Raw genomic sequence first — 19,058 nt, 5'->3', positions numbered from 1 at the left:
AGCAAATTGTATAGTGTTATTTTCAGACTTCAGAGAGGGGATTAGGCTACAAACTATTTTAAATATTAATTCCACAGCCACAGTGTGACTGCTATACATTTCCTTCTAGGGAAATCCTGACACATTGATAATATTTTTGTTAGATCATTTTAATTATTTAGCCTAAGGTACTATATTACAATAATTAGCATTCTTTTGGGGGTTTAGGGGGCTTTTGCCCTACAAGCCAGCAGTGTATTACATATGAAATCAACAAGCCTGATTTGTAGCATGTTTACAACATCATGCAAATTCTTTAAACATGTTGGATCAGGATTTCAGTTTTGCAGCTTGCAGCAGTCAGTCTAGTGTGTCTCAGTGAAATCAATTTGTTTCAATTGGAAAGCCTTGCCATTACTTTTAACACTTGAACTAATGTTATGCAAAAATACCATATTTTAGCAAAAACTAGAGAGACAAAAACTACCCTAATATGTTTGTTATAATATTGTTAATAACTTTCCAGCTATCTGTGCAGCAGTGCTTGGATAAAAAGGTTAGCAAACTCATAGACCATATAATCAATAGAAAAACTGATGGATGACCTAGTTAAAAATATGTTTTCAATAGATAATAAAACGAGTTAAGTTAACTACCCATGTAATATTTTTTAGAAATAAAATAAAAAAATTTCTATATCAATCTAAAATGAAGTTGCACAAATTTGTGCCATATAAATCTAAAAATCTATAATTTTGGGTCCAATATTTAAAACTTTTCTCATCAATAATTATTTATTGAATCCTTACGTGAAGGCGATTCCTACGAAACACTACTCCTCCGTTAATAATGGACGGATTTTTACAAACGATGTGTTAAAATTAAGTATTTTTTGTGTAGACGCCCCTTTCACCAATTCCTGTAATATAAGTCCTCGGGCTTTGCCCCACATCAAAATCCCAATGTATTTCTTATGAAGAAAATATTTTGTTTACTAAACAGACGAAAAATTTGTATTAATCACAGCTGTTCATAATAAACACATAATACATACAAGAACGTTAGTTTTCAGAATGAGTTTGTTTTTGGTTTCGATAACTGGAGTGGTGTGATTGATTACAATTTTTTAAGTCATCGGAAATTCATACTGTAAGTCGTTTTGAAATAACGCCTGTAATACTTTGCAATTGCTCGAATTCAAGCAACAGGTGCACTAGTTTTTACTAATACCTGTTTAATTAATGAAATTGAAATAATAGGTAATTGATTGCCAATATGGGATTTTATCAGAGCTACTTATATATAACTACTTTACCAATTAAGATTCTAGGTAACAGCTTTGACTATCAATACAACAACTTCTGTGTCCAATAGTCAATGGTAACAGTTAGTATAGTCTAACATAACTAACAAAGGCAAATAAAATGCACAAACAAATTTCTATATTGGTGTAAGATACCTACATTTATATGATCTAGTGCGTTGTGGTATGGCAACCGGTTTCAACTCACTTTGGCAGTCATCTTCAGGCTAGTCAAGATGTTTTGTCTCTTCAAATGAATGAAGGTCGTTAATTGATAATAAATAATAATAGATAAGACACGCACACTAACACATTTAAATCTGCACATTTATGACGGTAAAACAAAAAATAATACTACACACAGTACAGGACGCGACGTGATTGGGCGGAAGGTATGTCTAGATATACTGTATGATATGTCCTGTACCGTTGACCGTTTTTGACCGGATTTGAATTGATCTTTTTTATTTGGCGTTTTCGGGTATCTTGGTTTTTTTGACCTTCATTAGCTACAAGACATCTTGACTGGCCTGAAGATGACTCCCAATGTGAGTTGAAACCGGTTGCCACACCACAACGCACTGGATCACGTAAATTCAGGTATCTTTACCAATGTATAGTATTTAAATGCGATCAGGAGGCTAAAATTAATATAATGAAGCAAAAACAAATGTAGATGCCACACATATAAACACAAAAGAACATAATAAAACTAAAACACCTAATATTTATAGGTCTCGATCACTATAAATTTAGAAGAATATGCCGTATCTGATCCAGGGGGATACTCAGAAAAGCTTCTATGGCATGTAAGTATTAAACTTACAATGTATTTTCCACTAATTACAAATTAATACTGTAGTTTTATATTCAACCAATGAATATTATTTTTTTTGGAGGTCAATATTATTATCTTATTGTTTTATCCACTCTACATTAAGTTATATTATATTGATTATTTTAACCAAAATAGTAAAATTTAGGCTGTAAATAACACTAAAACAAAATCGAACAGACCTGCTCAAAATAAAGCAAAACAAAAATAAATCATCACTACACTTAACTTATTGTAGATAAAAAAACACAAACTCGTAAACAAAATGATTACGTGAGAGACAATTATTTAATTTATTAATTAAAAATAGGTATTTACCTTTGTCTACAGCTCAAACAGTTGTAACTTGAGTAAAGGCCGTTTCGGCATTATAATGCCATCGTCAGACGTGGAACATTCAGCTGAAGTAGCGTCATCATAGTCGAAACAAACAACACGAATAACATTTTACAATTAACGAAAATACAATGATGAATAACAGGCCCGTCGTACAAGTTACTACTAGTTTAAGCTGTAGATAAAGGTAAATATCATTTTAAATTACTATCACTGCTCAGGGGCTAAAAATGGATTTTAATTTAAAAAGAAAGACGTTTACTTAAAAAAGTGAACCTTTAATTATTGTTGGTTTGTTGAATTGGTCTATCTGAAGATCTCTTTCTTTTAAAATTAATCCTGAAACATCTCCTAACACAGTATAAATAAACTCTACCACCACACATTCATGGGATTTCGTATATTATCAAATTGGTTATAAAGCAGCAAAAAATAAACTTAGTTTGTCTTGTCGACAGGTGGCAATTGTACAACAAGAAGAGATTGGCGTCAAGTTCTTGTGTAGTGGCACTATTGTAGGACAACACCATGTTCTAACAGCTGCTCCATGTGTGGTGAATGTTGGCATCACTGATTTACGAGTAGTTTCCGGTCTCGCACATCTACGCAGGTCTACCAACACACTAGTGAACCCTCACAGCGTGTTCACTGTAGTCAAGAAATACTACAACAATCACAAAGGTAAGAGTCTGGAAAAATCAGAATGTAGCCAGCAGGTTTGTTCCTGAGAAAAAACCAATAGTTTGTTGATGGTTTTAAACTTGACTCAGTTTTTCTCAATTAGACGATGATTAGGTTTTTTTTTTTATAAATTAATCAATAACTGGCACCCACTCATGCCATAAAATACTTGTTTTCAGCTTAAAAAGGATACATTTCTTTGATTCATAAAAAAATAGTGTACAACACTTGTTTCCTACAAATACCATAAGAAATAATTGTGTCCTCATCGTAGAAATCAATCCCACTGCAATTTACAGCCTGATTCTTGTTTGATGTATGTTTGATTTATAATCACACATAATGTCATAATGTCTTTTAGTTGTTTGCTTAATATTGCTCAATTGTTTAGGAGGTCACACTTTAAGTGTATAGCAAATGTGTTCATGTGTATCTTATTTCAGTTCTTAATTATTGTAGTACACCAGTAAAGGGGGTATATAAGCATAAGCAAAGATATAGTAAGGATACAAGGGAGAAAGTAACCGGGTAAGTTATTACTAAAGTATAACTTAATAATTTAATCCTATCAATCTCTTTTAGGTAATTTAGCAATTTTAAAACTGGAAAACAAAGCAACTTTCATATCTCCTGAGCTGGCGGCATTTGACAAAACTATTAAATATTCAAAACAATGTTTTACATTAGGATGGGGGATGCACAATCAGGTACGTACAACATGTAGAATGGAAATTATTTACCTCAATAAAGTTTTAATTTAAAAAATTATAGTTATACATGAAATCAGAACAGATTATCTTTACCAACCAATAGTTCTGAGATCATTGCCAAAAATATGTTTGATTTGTATCAGAGAGGTTAACTCTAACTTGAAGTAAAAAAACTTGTTAGCTGTTTAAAAATGAAATACACTGCAAGAAAAATGTTTAAATTCCACGTCCCCAGTTTGCCAGCAATAAAAGGCGCTTTCTTTGATCTTGGACATGGTGGACCATGACCGACACTTAAACCAGCTGTTGGTTTATCGTACAGAGAGATATCTATTATGGTCATTGTAAGTAAGCATTTCTACTGTGCAATAATCTGCACTCTCGAATCAATGCCAGTTAGCTCTCCGATATTACTTTTATGATGTCAGAACGTTAGGTCAAATTACCTATACTGTACAGTAATATAATCTATCGAAGACCTGTTTGACACCAAAGACCTAATATTGTATTTTATTAATATTTTAATTTTGTTTGAATATTTTTCAGTCCTCTTATTCATCGGGATGTCATAATCCAACTTTTCAAGATTCAATCAAAACTATTGAACATTACAGTGAACAAAGCAAACCAATTCTGAATAAAGTACTGGGTATTCAGAACATCATGGGATTCAGTAGCATGTTTATGTATCAACTGAGTAAAGTATTAGATATTCTTCCAGGCTTCCAGTTGCACAGATCTAATTCAAAAATGGCTGATGTAAGTATATTGTGCAGTTTTTGCATTAGATTATAAATGATTAAATTTTATGTAGCAACCAAGTAGTTGACGTGGATTAAATATACACATAAGGTTCATTAGCGGAATGTATTATGTTGACACAGTAATCAGAAGATTCAGAAGTCTTCTGGTTTCATCCCAAAAAAAGTCTAAAGCGTTTTTTTTTTAGTCCAGGTGAGGTGCTTGTAACTATCAATTATTGAGATGAGGACGCCATCTAGGTGCAGGATGGGCGTAGAATGTTGTGAGATGATCTGTTTAGCTTTGTTAATGACCGATAAGCATTAGCCAGGATCGTCTATTTAAAGCCCAATGATCTGGAACAGCTGGGTCCAGTTTCGAACAATGTAAAAGCTACTGACTTTTATCAGGATCAAACTGGTGACCTTTTGATTGTTAGGCGAGCACTAAAACCATTCGGCTACCCAGCCCGGCATCATTGGCTTTTGATAAAAGGTTCTAGCAAAAGAACCAGCTGATCTTATAGGGGAGTGTTGCTGAAGGTCTAAATCCCAGAGGGTCTAAAAGGACAATGAAGAAAACGTATCCACTGTTACTGTTTTAGACCTTGCGGAATTTATGCCTTGGGCACACAACCTATATTTTGTATATACAGTACATGATTATAAAATGAGAGTTGCTGAGGATCAAATCTCTGAAGGTCTAATTAGACCTTCGGTAATTCAATTTGTATTTTGGACTATTAGCGGAAGGTCTTATAATTAATAATTATATTTTAAAGATGAAAATTAAACCTTCCGCCACTGTTCGCGTTTCATCCTCTGTAGCGGAAGGTCAAAAATGTGGGCATTGCGTCGCCAGAGTTGAAGGCTGTAAACCCAGTCAATAACGCAACTAACTCTCATGTCTCTTGCGAATGGATAGGTAAGATTAGGTTAGGTTAATATTTTAGAATTCGTCCAATATGCAAACTGTAAGCCAAAGGTCTTTCCGGGACTTATAAGACTCTCATCAACTCTCATTTTATCATTTAATTAGAAAATATAGGTTGTGTGCCCAAGGTATAAATCCAGCAAGGTCTAACACAGTAACAGTACAGTAGCCTCCCTCTTATACGGATTCCACGCGACCGAGGCTAGTCCGGATAGCGGTTTTTCCGTTTAAACCGACGTCTCCAAAAACTCGTTAAAACGGACCGTTTAAATGCATACTGTATACAGTATTTGACTTAAATTTAGGAGAGCATTCTATTAGACACGTGATCACTGGTCTCAAATGTTTCCCACAAGAACAGTCGTCAGTACCGCCCAATTCCTGCCGATCTAGTCCGGTTAAACCGATGTGCTGATAAAAATTGTCCGGATAAAGAGATGTCACTTCTACCAAGTGTAGTCTGGTTAAACCAACGTCCGGATAAGAGGGCGTCTACTGTAGATAATTTTTCTACATTGACTGTCCTTTTTAGACTCTCCGGGATTTTGACCTTCCACAACTGCCCGTTTGGACCCGCAGCAATAAGTACAAAATGCAATATGTGTGTCGAAGGTTGATTATAGAAATTTAGGGATTTAGACCTTCAGCTACTGATCCATCTTACAGTAACAAAGCTATTATCTCATTTGTTTCACATTCAGCCATTACTCAACTTCTCTTTAAAACACACCTTAGTGTGTCAGTGTGATATGTCTAATCTAGAAAGTGTAATATCTGAGAGCTCCTTTGCAGGATGCAGAACTTGTTTGTCCTGTGGATGAGTCTCCAAGGCTCAAGGCTGTCAAGATGACTACTAAGCATCCTTACAAGTGTTTATGTCGCAACACCAGTCGTATCTGCCTCTACAGCATTGCTACTGATATCATCCAACAGGTATTCTCATCATGTTAGCAATTTGAAGTACTGTAGTATTTCAAAGACATTGGTCACATACAATTATATAAGGCATAATTTATTATTTCATCGTGGGTACTAGGCCTCTGGATAAAAATTGCAACATAGAGGAAGAAATCTGTTATGATTCAACTAGTGAGCTTCATTGACTGACAATAGTAGCATATTTAAGCTTTATCCTTGGTAAAAAATTAACCATTCCTTGGTACTAACATAGACAAAAAGAATTAAATATAAAACGTCAGCTGTGCTGCCATTACTATAGGTTCTGGCGCACACCGCTGGGAGCGCCTTTGTAGTTACGGCATTAGCGCTAAGTAACTACACGGCGCTCCAAGCAGTGTGCGCCAGAACTTATGGTAACCACAGCACGGCTGACAGTCTATATTTAATTCTTTTTGTCTATGGTACTAATAAAACCAACTATCATCGGTTGTTGAACATAAAAAAAGCAAAAATCTAGAAGAGGGTGATTTCTCCCTCTTTTAATAAAAACTAAAATCCCAAATAAAAGGTGGGGAAATGGTCTGAAACTTTATTATTATTAAATCTGTTTCAAGAGCATGCTATTCGTTAGGTTATTTATTTATTCCTTTTGCCCTCAGGTAGATATTGGTTCGCCAGTGTTTTGTAAGGAGAAGAAGTCTAAATTAACACCCAGACACCTCCAAACCACAAGTAAATTTGTTTTAGCTGGTGTAGTAAGCAATAAAAGAACTGAAGAAATACGTTGGCTGAAGTTTGAATCTCCGATAAAAATGATCACTGCCACAAATGTTACGATCTTTACAGACTTTATCCTTGCTGTGATGTTTGATAAGAACTAAAAAGAATTATTATGTATAAAGTCATATATATGATTAGGTTAAATAGTTTATTTTTAATGTTTTTAATTATTGTTGTTGATTTTAATAAATATTTTATCCACCCAGGCATTATGATTTATTTCCGAAGTAGAACTTGTTGAAAAGATGACAAATTGTTGGTGTCAATAATCAAAAACAATAGTTTTCCAAGAAGTTATTTTTAAACATTTTAATTCAAATTAATTATGAAATTTGTACTTTGTCAAACTTGAATGAAATTAGCAAAGTGGGGCCTAGAGTAAAATAGGTACAGTGCACCTATTGTAATGTTAGACGTTGTCTATGTCACAATATTTTGATTAGAGACATTTACTTTTAAAGGGAACCAGTACAAACCTCTTAAATTTTTATGGATAAGCCAGGTGTTGAACCAGGCATCCTCAACCAGAAGTCTGATATGCTAACTGGGCTATAGCAAACAACTCGCTTCCTTTCAAGAGTATTTATGACTAAAAAACATACTTTTGGTGAATAAGGTTAGTTTAGTGCATTTGTTTTTTACCATTATGGTTTCCTTTGTTTTTTTTGTTTGTTTCTTTCTCCTTGTCCTTTTTCTTCTTCTAACTGTTGAATTGGAACCCAATTTGGAACGTCTTTTGTACCTTGCTCTTTTTTTCCTTTGTTTTTGCTCTTGGTTTTGTTTTGTTGACCTTGTTCTGTATATCACACCCTATAAAATCATAGAAGTAAAAAGTTGAACAAATTCGTGCCATAGGTATCATCCAGGTTTTTCAAAATATGTTCACTACTTCCCATTCACAATTATGCATACTGAATTAGTAGTGACACAAAACTATCGTTGCAAAATACTTTTCACTACACAACTGTGAAATTACCTGTTTTCGTTATATGTTTATCACCTGCGAAAATTCATCATTATAACAACTCAAAATAGTATATTACGTTACTAGTCCTGAAAATAGGTGTTTACCGGACGAATTTGGTCGTTGACGTACGAGACAAAGTCGAGTGAGGGATTACCATACGAGTACGATAAACACATTTTGGACGAGTGACGTACGATATATTACACCATAGTACTCTAAGTTAACTTACCAATAAAAAATCTGTACAAATCTTTATTCCCATCGAATAAAGTACAATCACTACTCATAACCTCAAAGAGAGGTCATGTTTTTGTTTATAACCACCCATTGCCAAATATAATCAGCTAGTTGGTGTGGTAAAAACTCATTACTATAGTACGTAATGAAACCCCATTTGAACAGCTGTTTTCTGGACTAAATCCCTGAGTGGGAAGTTCGTTAAAACAGAATAGTGTGGTGTAAAGAATGTTAAATAAATATGCAAATTTTTGGAATTTGCCAACCCGAGTGACGTGAACAAAAATGTATCATGGTTTCATCAACTGTTTCAATTTGACACAACCAAAACTGTACAATCAATGAAAATCTTATCTTTAAACTGAAGGCTTAACCTAAAAATTGCTATGAGTTTTATAATGTTTCTAACTGTAATAAAGAAATAACCAATGTATATTTTAATTAAGAAAATAAAAATCCAAGTAGTGTATCAAAAAGTAACGTTCAAAACATAAGTGAAAGTGGCTCTAAAAATATTCTAGACCATATTTAAAGTGCTCAAAACGATAAATCTCGCACTTCAAAACATATGATCTCAAATATATAATGATTTACTTTCTACTCTTGTAATAAATATGATATTTCAACTCATGCATGTGCATTTTAAGTTATATTGCAATAAAAAAAAATCAGCACAAAAATTCACATAAGAATTACAATACCTATAAAAATGGAGATATAAGATGTTAAAATAAAGTTATGTATTCTTAGGGTACTTTTTTAAAGGTATTTACCCATATGATGATTTTCTAACCTGATCATCCAAGTAGTCTCTTAGAGCTGCTGCTGTGACTTTAGAAGTTATATTCTTCAACGGTCCTAAAACTTCCTCCAACAATATGGATTCATACCTTAAAATCCTTTTATACAATCGCAAGTTTTCTAAAATATACTTTCTTGCCAGCGAAGGAACGTCAACTTTACTTAAAATCAGTGCTATTTTCATGAATAAAATTGACAATACCACATTACTCATTAGACTAAACAAAACAATAACAGTCGGTGTTTGATTGCATGAAATGTGATAAGACAAAAACTGTTCTGCCAGTTCGGAGTATTTTCAGCTCAATGAGATATTAAGTTCATTGATGTGAGAGAAATGCAGAATACATAGGTTTTTTCATATGATATACCAATAAAAAGGCAGCAATCTACAGCAATTAATATACTCTTCATAAGGCTAGTATAAGGGGCAACTGCATTTACCAATACAGTTTTTTTTTTAAATATTACAACCATTAAAAGCCCTAATAAACATTTCCTAATGTAGGTAATTAATTAATTGTTTGGATATTATGTAATATTTTAGTTGTTAATTAAGATAAAAAAAAACAAAATTTTAAATAGGCAAAAACTTATTTTTAGAAACCAAGCCTCCCATCCTCTCCAAAAAATCCTTTCTCTGGTCAGAATAGAGTAAAAAATAAAGTAAAAAATCTTCTTACTGTGTAGATTTGCAGTTTAATCATCAACATTTTATAAACTTAAAAAACACCACTCCTCCAGTAATGTGCACACCACACCTGTCAAGTCTTTATATGACTCTTTCTTTCTATACAGATAGAGAAGGCTACTTCCCTATGGAATATAAGTAAAAAATGGACAAGCAACAGTACTCAACACAATAAATAATTTATTACGTACAAAACAATAAATTATAATCAAACTTCAAATGGCAGAAAACAGAATAAATTACTCCATAGTTTTCTTACATCTATAAAAATATATGACGTAGTAGTAAAACTTTTGAGGAAAAAGAAATAAAAATCACTGATGGTAGGCAATCAAATGTGTGGCTTAAGTTTGGCATAAAACAGGGTGTTATTTTATTTCAAATCTGATAACAATCAAAGCAAATAAAATCATACACTCTTATTTTTTTGGGAAATGGCTACAAATTTATAAATGTAGGTGAAAAAGGGTGGAGAACAACAAGTAAGACAGGAGGGTTTTCTTGATCAGAAATTGATAAGCTCTGTCACACCGAATTACAATGTTTCAGATCAACAATTTTGCACTTTAAATCAAAGTCCGATTAATTTCCACTAGTGAGAGTTTGAAGCAATGGATACTAAACAAAGAAATACTTGAATGTGCTCTCAATTCCAGCATTTCCATTCAGCTGTAGAATTGGCCTCTTTTCAATACTAACACACCGCACAACCAGATCTCCAACCAAGAGCCCAACTCCGCCAGTTCCAGAGCGAGTAGTACAATGGTTGAGCGTACACAACCGGCTGAGACGGTATTAGAGGCAGCAGAGAATAGCAGCCTAGACCTAGACAGCTGTCTAACTGGGTGTTCACCACCTGCTAAACAAATAAAACATCATAAATGATGATTTTTTTAAAACTACTTTTGATTACAATAATTAGGTTATTAGTAAATTAATGTTTGCCAAAAGAAGAGCCAAGAGTACTGTGGGTTATTTTTCCCTGGTTGATTCCAAGGTGGAATTACAATAAAAAATTACCTAAAGCTAAATAAAACATGAATTTTTATGAACCCAAGTATTTAGTGGCAAAAATCAATATACGGGGGCTGTCCAGAAAGTAGATTACGCTTTTCTCTGTGTCCGCAAGAAACGATGACGTCTGTGTGTTTGATGACGACGCACAGCTGCAAGAAGATGTAACCAAGTGGTTGAAGGCGCAGACGGCCGAATGTTACGACAAAGGAAATTCCAAACCCGTCCATCGCTACGATAAGTGCCTTCATTTGAAAGGCGACTATGTAGAAAAGTAGTATTTAAGTGTAACTTTCATTTGTATATAATAAAATACTTTTCCAAGACTTAGTTAATTCTTAACTCCAAAACGTAATCTACTTTCTGGATAGCCCTCTTATGAGGTAGCACTCAAACTTTTGAGGGCAAAAGTGATTATTAAAACATCAATACGCTAGGAAATATATATAACTTAAATTGTCAATAAAAGACTGGAAGGATGTTGTTGTTACTAATCTGCTAACAATTGTAAAGCAAATACAATACATGTAAAAAAAAAAATAACAACAAAGAACAACTGATTTTGAAGTTAGATGTCTTCCCAATTACTTTATCTAAAAGTCAACTAAAAAATAGTTACCTGAGGTTGAGTTAGGCTGACGCCTTGAGTGTTCACCACCTGCTGAACATAACAACAATGGTATTTACTGTGACAGTTAAATTACTTTAGACAAAGTAGGAAAAGTAATTTCTGTGCTTGGTAAAACTAAAATACAGTATATCATATACCTTATAGCAAACTGATTTGCAGGTATTTTCTGATTAACCTCTACGAGAGTGTGGTTTGGAATGTCCCACTCGGTCAACTTTTGGTAATATGCATTTCAAATAAAAAAATGTTAAATGCTCAAAAGTGAGATAAAAAGTTTTTTAATAGTTAAAATTGGTTATATTCATACATTTTTTGAATCCTTTCTCATTAGCAGTAACAAAAGGGAGACAGACAACATTCCAGTTCTTTGTTTAGAGTAATCCTCTGATTTATGGCCTAAGGGTAGTGGTCGTTGGAGGAGGGGTGAGAGAGGGGGAAAGGTTAGGAAGAGATTTCCTTTATTCTCGCTAACCTATTCACAATCATTTTAATACTTGATGTGTCATAAGCATTTGTAACTATTACAAAAAAATAATTGTCCCGCTCTTGAAGGTCAAAACTCGATTTATTTTTGCCAATGGATAAAATAAAATTGCCTTTAAAGTTGCTTTAAATTACCATCATACGACAAGATAAAAGATGAGAAATCCAAGACTTCCAACTAACCGTATTTATATGAGGCCTTTATGAATTAATGAAAAGATCAACCATCTTGTAAAAGCACTAATATTTAGGAGCCTGTAATGATTATGGCTGTTAGTAAAATTGCCTTTTTAGCTGTTATTTTTATCCGAATGTTTTAGGGCTCAAGTTTTTGCTTTCGTAAACCATTAATATACGCTCATAAAATACTTACAAATCTTATGTCTAGAAATGGCTTTATTATCTAGAAAAATAACACAGATTATTTATTGAATTCAGTTGCAACATTTCTTGAATTTGACAGGATACATAAAACCTATTATGTACAGTAAACAATTTGAACTGTATTTGGTTATTTATAGTTGGCTATATTTTGTTTTGAAGGTCAAGACTGAGTTGTTGGAGACTAAGGCTGGCTCAAACCTACCCACTATATAGGACTTTACCTTGCAGATATGTGATTTGATAGATATTTGAAAAGGCTGAAGAGGAAATAATACAATGGTAGTTGTTGCAGCCTGAAGGACACTCCAAAAAGATGTGTTCTGCTTGCCAATAAGCTCCTTGAATCTGCCATTCCATGCCTAGAAATAGTTTGTTTTATCCCGGCTCTCCAAAACCATTTCATACATACTCCAGAGTGATGGTGGGAAGAATTTGTTCCCGTCACTTCCCACTGCACCTCCGACATAGGTTTTCTCAAAGTACAGGAGCAGACCTGAAAAAAACGTGTGCACTCTTCCACTCTTAGCGCCACCTCTCTCTCTCCCTCCCCAATCTTTCCCCCACTCCCCCAACGCTAGCAATCACACTTGCTTTCTCACCCCTCCTAGAGCCAACTTAGAACTGACAGGTCAACTGATGGTGATTAAAAGGATTACAGACTGGACCGCATGCCCGGTGTCCCTACACTCGTAACTTGGACACTCAACACTTATAAGTATTGCCGAAAAATATATTGCCAAATATCACTCTCATCACTACAGAAAGTCATCATCAGAAAGAAAAATGTCACCTCCGCCTTCGGTAAACTGTTCTTTGCCATTGATATCGTACAAATAATCTATTACATCGTCACTTCTTTTAAGCCAATTTGATCCATTTGAAAAAAATTAACAGCACATTCTTTGAAAATACTGTGTTATACTACAACATCTTAGCTTACAGTGACTAGATCAACAGTTTCCGTACTATTAGACGGGGGAAAAACAGGTGAATGGTTGGTGGTTCAGTCCGTATTGATATACCAATCAAATCAAGGTTCGTAACTGAGTACAGATAGCTCACAAAGGAATTTATGATTCACTAGTAGCCCTGCCCATGACCTAAAACATTCAGAATGTCCATACTCACTCACACCAGAAGTAAAGAGGCTGTTCAGCAACGGCTGCTCTCTTTAAACAGTATTTTTCTTTATTCTCGTAAAAAGTAAAACACTTAAAATAGTTTTACAAACAGTTACCTGGGGTTGGGTTATGCTGACGCTGATAGTCTGTGGCTGAGGTGCAGGTGCCACAGGGGGAGCCCCAGGAGCTGCACCACCAGTCGTCGCCCCACCAGGTGCCGGGGCAGGGGCAGCACCAGCCGCGGGGGCTCCAAAAGCAGGAGCAAACGCCCCAGTGCCCGTAGGTGGCCGGAAAGTAGCCGGTGCAGCAGGTCTGGGTGTAGACTGAGGCGTTTGAGGTATGTTCAAAGTTATAGTGGATGGCAATAGAAAACTTGGTATCTGGATGGTGTTACCAGTCGTGTAATAAAGTTGAGCATGCGCTACCCCACACATCTGAAACATGTAAAATTATTTTTTATAATCAATAAAGGAAGAAGGAATGAATAAACAACTTACCCAAGACAAGAGTTCTAAACAGTCGAAAGCACACAAATTGTTCATAAAAATTAACTTTATATTTGGCCCCTACGAGGGGGCTTCTTTAGGAGGAGTAGAATCAACTACTTTCTTTCTACTGCTTTCTTCCTGAAAAAGCCCTCTTGATTCCTCAGACAAGTGAAGTTTTATCTACAAAATAAATTTAACTGTGTGGTTTGAGGATGCATTGCTAATTTAGGGACTCAAGTCTATCCTGGTTCGATTAAAAGCTTGGTTTATATTAATATTGAATTTAATTTGGGTTTTAATTTAATTTGTGTTGATTTCCTACTATGAAAACAATAGCAACAACATTGTGCCAACTATTAAGAGTTGGATGTTAAGTAGACGTTTCCCCATTCACTTCAAACGTTTAAACTGGCAAAATCACAAACCAAACCACACACCTAGACAATCATATTCATGAGCTTTTTATTACCTCTGGAAAGCTTATGACTTGTTAGCCTGTTGAAGGCTATAAGAAAAGGTTCTGAAAGAAAAATGTAGCCTATTAATATTTAGAATAAGTACTAAAAACAAATCCCAAATAAGATAGTTCCTGGTTTCCTAGATTTTCCCTGAATTAAAAGCAATAATCAAATACTTTTCTACAACATTTTCTAAACAAACTAAATATTAACTTATGAATTAATGTAACTAAAAAGTCTTACCTTCAGAATGATCACAATTGTTGGAAAGCATGTGGCACCTGAAACAATTGAGATTTATGTTTACACCTAAATTATAATTTTCTATTTCTTCAATCTGAATGCCCTCAACAAAATCCTTTAGGGGGATTTATAAGCATGAGAAGTGAAATAAATAAAAATACCCCCGCCGCAGCAAACCTGCAGACTAAGCGAATTTCCATTTGACTGATTGGATTTACACTGAAATGTCTACTTAAAAATTTAACATTTATTCCCGATTTAAATAGAATTAGTTTAACAAGTACTTAGGTTTGCTGCATATGGGAGGGTAAAATTGTTTTTTTTTTGTAAAATGTTAATAGTTAGTAAGAAATAAAAACATTTTCCAAATTTGATCAAAATATGATCATAAACAAGCAAACTACAACAGTTTACTTATTCTCCATAAGAATAACATGGGAATTTTAAATTTACAATTTTTTGGAATTTTCTCCGTAACCGTTAGGCGCATAATAACGCTTCAATATACTAAATTATTTGTTTTTTTAAGCTCTACAAAATGGTTTGGAAATAAATTGCAAAATTTTAAGTTTTTTGGGTCAAAAATGGGAAAAACCTATTTTTACCCCATAAAACCCCCCGTAAACACCCGTTCCCATGGTCCGATCATGCTGGATCGCGAACTCGTTCGAATAAACTTAGGTTTACACGTTTGTACCAAATTTCATCAAAATCGGATCATTTTTGCTTGAGTTATCGTGCTGACGGACACATATATATATAGTTAACATATTTTATTATTTTTACATATGATTATATTTTAATTTTGTTAGTTTAAAGAATGAGGTTATGGTAAAAATGACTTGACAATGGACTTAGTTCCGAAACATGTCGTCATGAAAAATAAAATAATTACTAAAAGGGTACTTTGTTATATATGTTTTAATTTTATTATATTAGTAGCCCTAAAAATGCAAGAAAATAATAATGAAATGGCTAACAACCAAAAGATAATTCATACCATTAAATACCTCAAACTCAAATCTGAAAAATTGAAAGAAGACATCACATTTAACAAAATTTGTATTTCCGAAAATATAATTCCAAATTACGTTCAGTTGAAAACCAAATCAAACACTCAAGCTGCAAGAAAAACATTGGAAACAGCAAGAAAAATATGGGTTAAGGAAGAGATTAATTACTTATATTCAAAACTTCATCAAGTTAATGAATCAATTAAATCATCTTACGAAGAAGCTAAGAATTTGTTCCATGAAGAAAGCATTGATGAAATGAATCACTACATAACAGAATGGATCAAACCATTAATAGATAGTAAAAAAGAAATACAGAAGAAAAAGATCAATAAACTTATTGAACTTCAAAAAGGTAAATTTAAAAAAATCAACCTTATTCATGATAACCAATTCAACAATGCAGTTCAAAACCTTACTAACATTCAATTTACACAAGAAGAAACTAATTTATTAGGTAAGTCTTTAAAATGTAATCTTTCTTTAGATCATAAGAACAGAAGCATAGAAAATGATCTAATTGATATGGAGGTAGCCATAAGAAAAACAGATACGCAAATCAGAGATCCAATCAGATTTAGTTTTACACACGAACTAAACAAAACTAAAAAGAATATATCTAACCCAAATACACTAAAAGAAACCAATAAAGACTTACATCTTATCAAATCTATTTCTAATAAATTAAAAGATGATAATTCAATGATAACAAAAGCGGATAAAAGTAATGCTGTTGTAATAATCAACAGAAATGATTATGAAACAAAAGTAGACACTTTTTTGAAAGATAACAAATTTAAAGTCCTAACCAAAGATCCAACCATTGAATATTCAAAAACAATTAATAGTAAAATAATGAAATGTAAAAGTCTAACGAAACTAGAACAAAACATGCTAAAATCAAATAACTCAAAAGCCCCAATACTAAGAGGACAACCAAAAACGCACAAAACTAATATACCTATCCGACCTGTAGTAAATTTTCAAAATGCTCCTTCCTATAAACTATCAAAATTTTTGGACAACAAAATAAAAAATAGTATCAATATGGATAATGGGTATAATGTTAAAAATACTTATGATTTCATTGAAAGAATAAAAGATATAGACATTCCAGAGAACTCTTTACTGATCTCATTTGATGTTTGTAACATGTACACAAATATCCCAACAAAGGAAACATTAAATATTCTAAGAAAAGAACTAATTGGGAAAAATATATTAAACAAAAAAGAAATTGAAGATATTATTCAGCTTACACAATTGACACTGAAACAAAACTATTTCAGCTACAATTCCTCTTTCTATTTGCAAGAAGATGGTGTACCAATGGGTTCCCCTCTATCTGGAATAATGGCAGATATATTCATGAAAGAAATGGAAACTACCAAAATAATGAATGATTGTAACCCATTTAAAGATAAAATCCAATACTGGTACAGATATGTAGACGATATAATTTGTTTATTCAAAGGAAATGAAAATGAAGCTAATAATCTACTAAAATATATTAATAACCTATCTCCAAAAATACAATTTACAGGAGAGGTTCAAAAAGAACAAATAAATTTTCTAGATATTACAATCTCAAAAAATAACAACAGACATACATTTAACATATTTAGAAAACCTACGACCACAGACATCATTATTCCATACTATTCTAATCATCCTTGGAGTCATAAAATCGCTACTTTCCATTCACTTATCCACAGACTTATTAATATTCCCTTGAATAAAGAAAATTTCAAAAAAGAGAAAAATACCATTAAATACTTAGCAGAGAAAAATGGCTACAGGGCAAAAATGATAGACAATATGATAAAGAAGAAATTGAAAAACAAATTACAAAAGCAAAATAAAACGACGGAAAATGAAGAGAAAAAGAAATATATATGTATACCTTATAACAAATATATGACTAAAGCAGTAAGAAATACGTTTAAAAATTCAGATATAAGGGTAAGTTACAGAACTAAGAACAATATTTTCCAATTAATCAATAAAAAAATTAAACACACAGAAGATAATGAAGACGAAAAGTACAACAAATCAGGAATCTATAAGATAAACTGTAGTGACTGTAGCAAGTATTATATAGGTCAAACATCTCGAACTTTTAAAACAAGATTCAAGGAACATCTACAAGCATTGAAATCAAAAAATCAGACATCAATGAAGTCGAACTTCGCCGACCATATAATGAACACAGACCACAGTTATAAAAACATGAAAGACAATCTAACTATTTTAGAATTTGAAAAAGAACGTGAGAAACTTAATGTGAAAGAAGAGCTAAATATTTATATACACAACAAAAAGGACCCCAACAACATACTCAACACAATGATTCCAAAATTAAACCAACCTATCTACGATAAAATTGAAAAACTAAGGAAAGAAAGAAAAACATTCATATAGTATAATGAAAAAAATTAATACCAAAATGTATTAAGATTTAGTTAACATATTTTATTATTTTTACATATGATTATATTTTAATTTTGTTAGTTTAAAGAATGAGGTTATGGTAAAAATGACTTGACAATGGACTTAGTTCCGAAACATGTCGTCATGAAAAATAAAATAATTACTAAAAGGGTACTTTGTTATATATGTTTTAATTTTAATATATATATATATATGAATTTGAACGGATGGTGTTTTTGGCCTCTAGGGACCTCAAAACGAAAAAAAAAATCGGTCCCGCGTCCAGGTCTTACCATGAGTACTACGGTAATAGCTTATTCCCTATATGGGAAATTCGCTAAAAAATAAATTAACCCATGATTCATCATGGAATTATGAAGTTAATAGTTGTACACATTTACTGAAACTATTACGTCTACTATGAAAGTTGAGGAAACTATATAACAGGTGTAAACTATAACACAGTCAGAGGTCAAACTATATAAAAACATAAAAAAGGTGTAAGGGCAAATATAGAATTACAATAATTTTCAAATTACAATTAAAACAATTTTCCATTGAATGAAACCAAATAAGAGTTTTCATATGAATCTCATTAGTTTATAATTTTAATTACACAAAATCCAATTGAACATACCTAGAAGTACCCAGATGGACCATAAATGTTTGGGTATCAAACGGACAAACATGTTTCATGGAGAATTTCAAGTGGATATTTGATCAGAGACAACTGAACCATCATTGGCTGCAAGCTGACTAGCAAAACATAGACCCAGGACATGACTGTCAAATGAACAATACATAGGCCGTTCTAGGTATTTGTCAATGACAAAGAACAATTAAACACAGTCATAGGATGTGGTAGTGAATTGTGTTAAAATGTATCAGAAAATAAAAAC

The 19,058-nt window shown here is 33.0% G+C and overlaps 2 protein-coding genes and 1 long non-coding RNA gene across 3 annotated transcripts; 1 reads left to right on the top strand and 2 right to left on the bottom strand.

Annotated features, from left to right (window-relative positions):
- Positions 1-357: 357 nt before the first annotated feature.
- LOC128987528 (uncharacterized) lies at positions 358-7,394 on the top strand. Its single transcript, XM_054408414.1, has 7 exons — positions 358-535; positions 2,017-2,091; positions 2,912-3,134; positions 3,717-3,841; positions 4,391-4,603; positions 6,311-6,451; positions 7,078-7,394. Exons 1-7 carry the CDS (start codon positions 473-475, stop codon positions 7,297-7,299), a joined length of 1,062 nt encoding a protein of 353 aa, XP_054264389.1. The 5' UTR covers positions 358-472; the 3' UTR covers positions 7,300-7,394.
- LOC128987529 (uncharacterized) lies at positions 2,966-9,351 on the bottom strand. The gene is made up of 3 exons (XR_008490247.1): positions 9,196-9,351; positions 7,841-8,008; positions 2,966-3,117 (listed from the first exon to the last, which is right to left on the bottom strand). It is a non-coding gene; the product is annotated as an uncharacterized LOC128987529 (long non-coding RNA).
- A 703-nt stretch (positions 9,352-10,054) lies between these two features.
- LOC128987089 (transcription initiation factor TFIID subunit 4-like) lies at positions 10,055-18,878 on the bottom strand. The gene is made up of 5 exons (XM_054407788.1): positions 18,797-18,878; positions 14,717-14,754; positions 13,644-13,961; positions 11,528-11,569; positions 10,055-10,753 (listed from the first exon to the last, which is right to left on the bottom strand). The coding sequence occupies exons 1-5, from the start codon at positions 18,846-18,848 to the stop codon at positions 10,589-10,591; spliced, it is 615 nt and encodes a 204-aa protein (XP_054263763.1). The 5' UTR covers positions 18,849-18,878; the 3' UTR covers positions 10,055-10,588.
- Positions 18,879-19,058: the final 180 nt, after the last annotated feature.

Source organism: Macrosteles quadrilineatus, unplaced genomic scaffold (genome assembly GCF_028750875.1).
Source record: "Macrosteles quadrilineatus isolate MER2022 unplaced genomic scaffold, UCM_ALF_1.0 Scaffold_2__2_contigs__length_208266976, whole genome shotgun sequence".
Lineage (NCBI taxonomy): Eukaryota > Metazoa > Arthropoda > Insecta > Hemiptera > Cicadellidae > Macrosteles > Macrosteles quadrilineatus.
The sequence above is the reverse complement of the archived record's forward strand: the minus strand, read 5'-3'. Positions and strand labels throughout refer to the sequence as shown.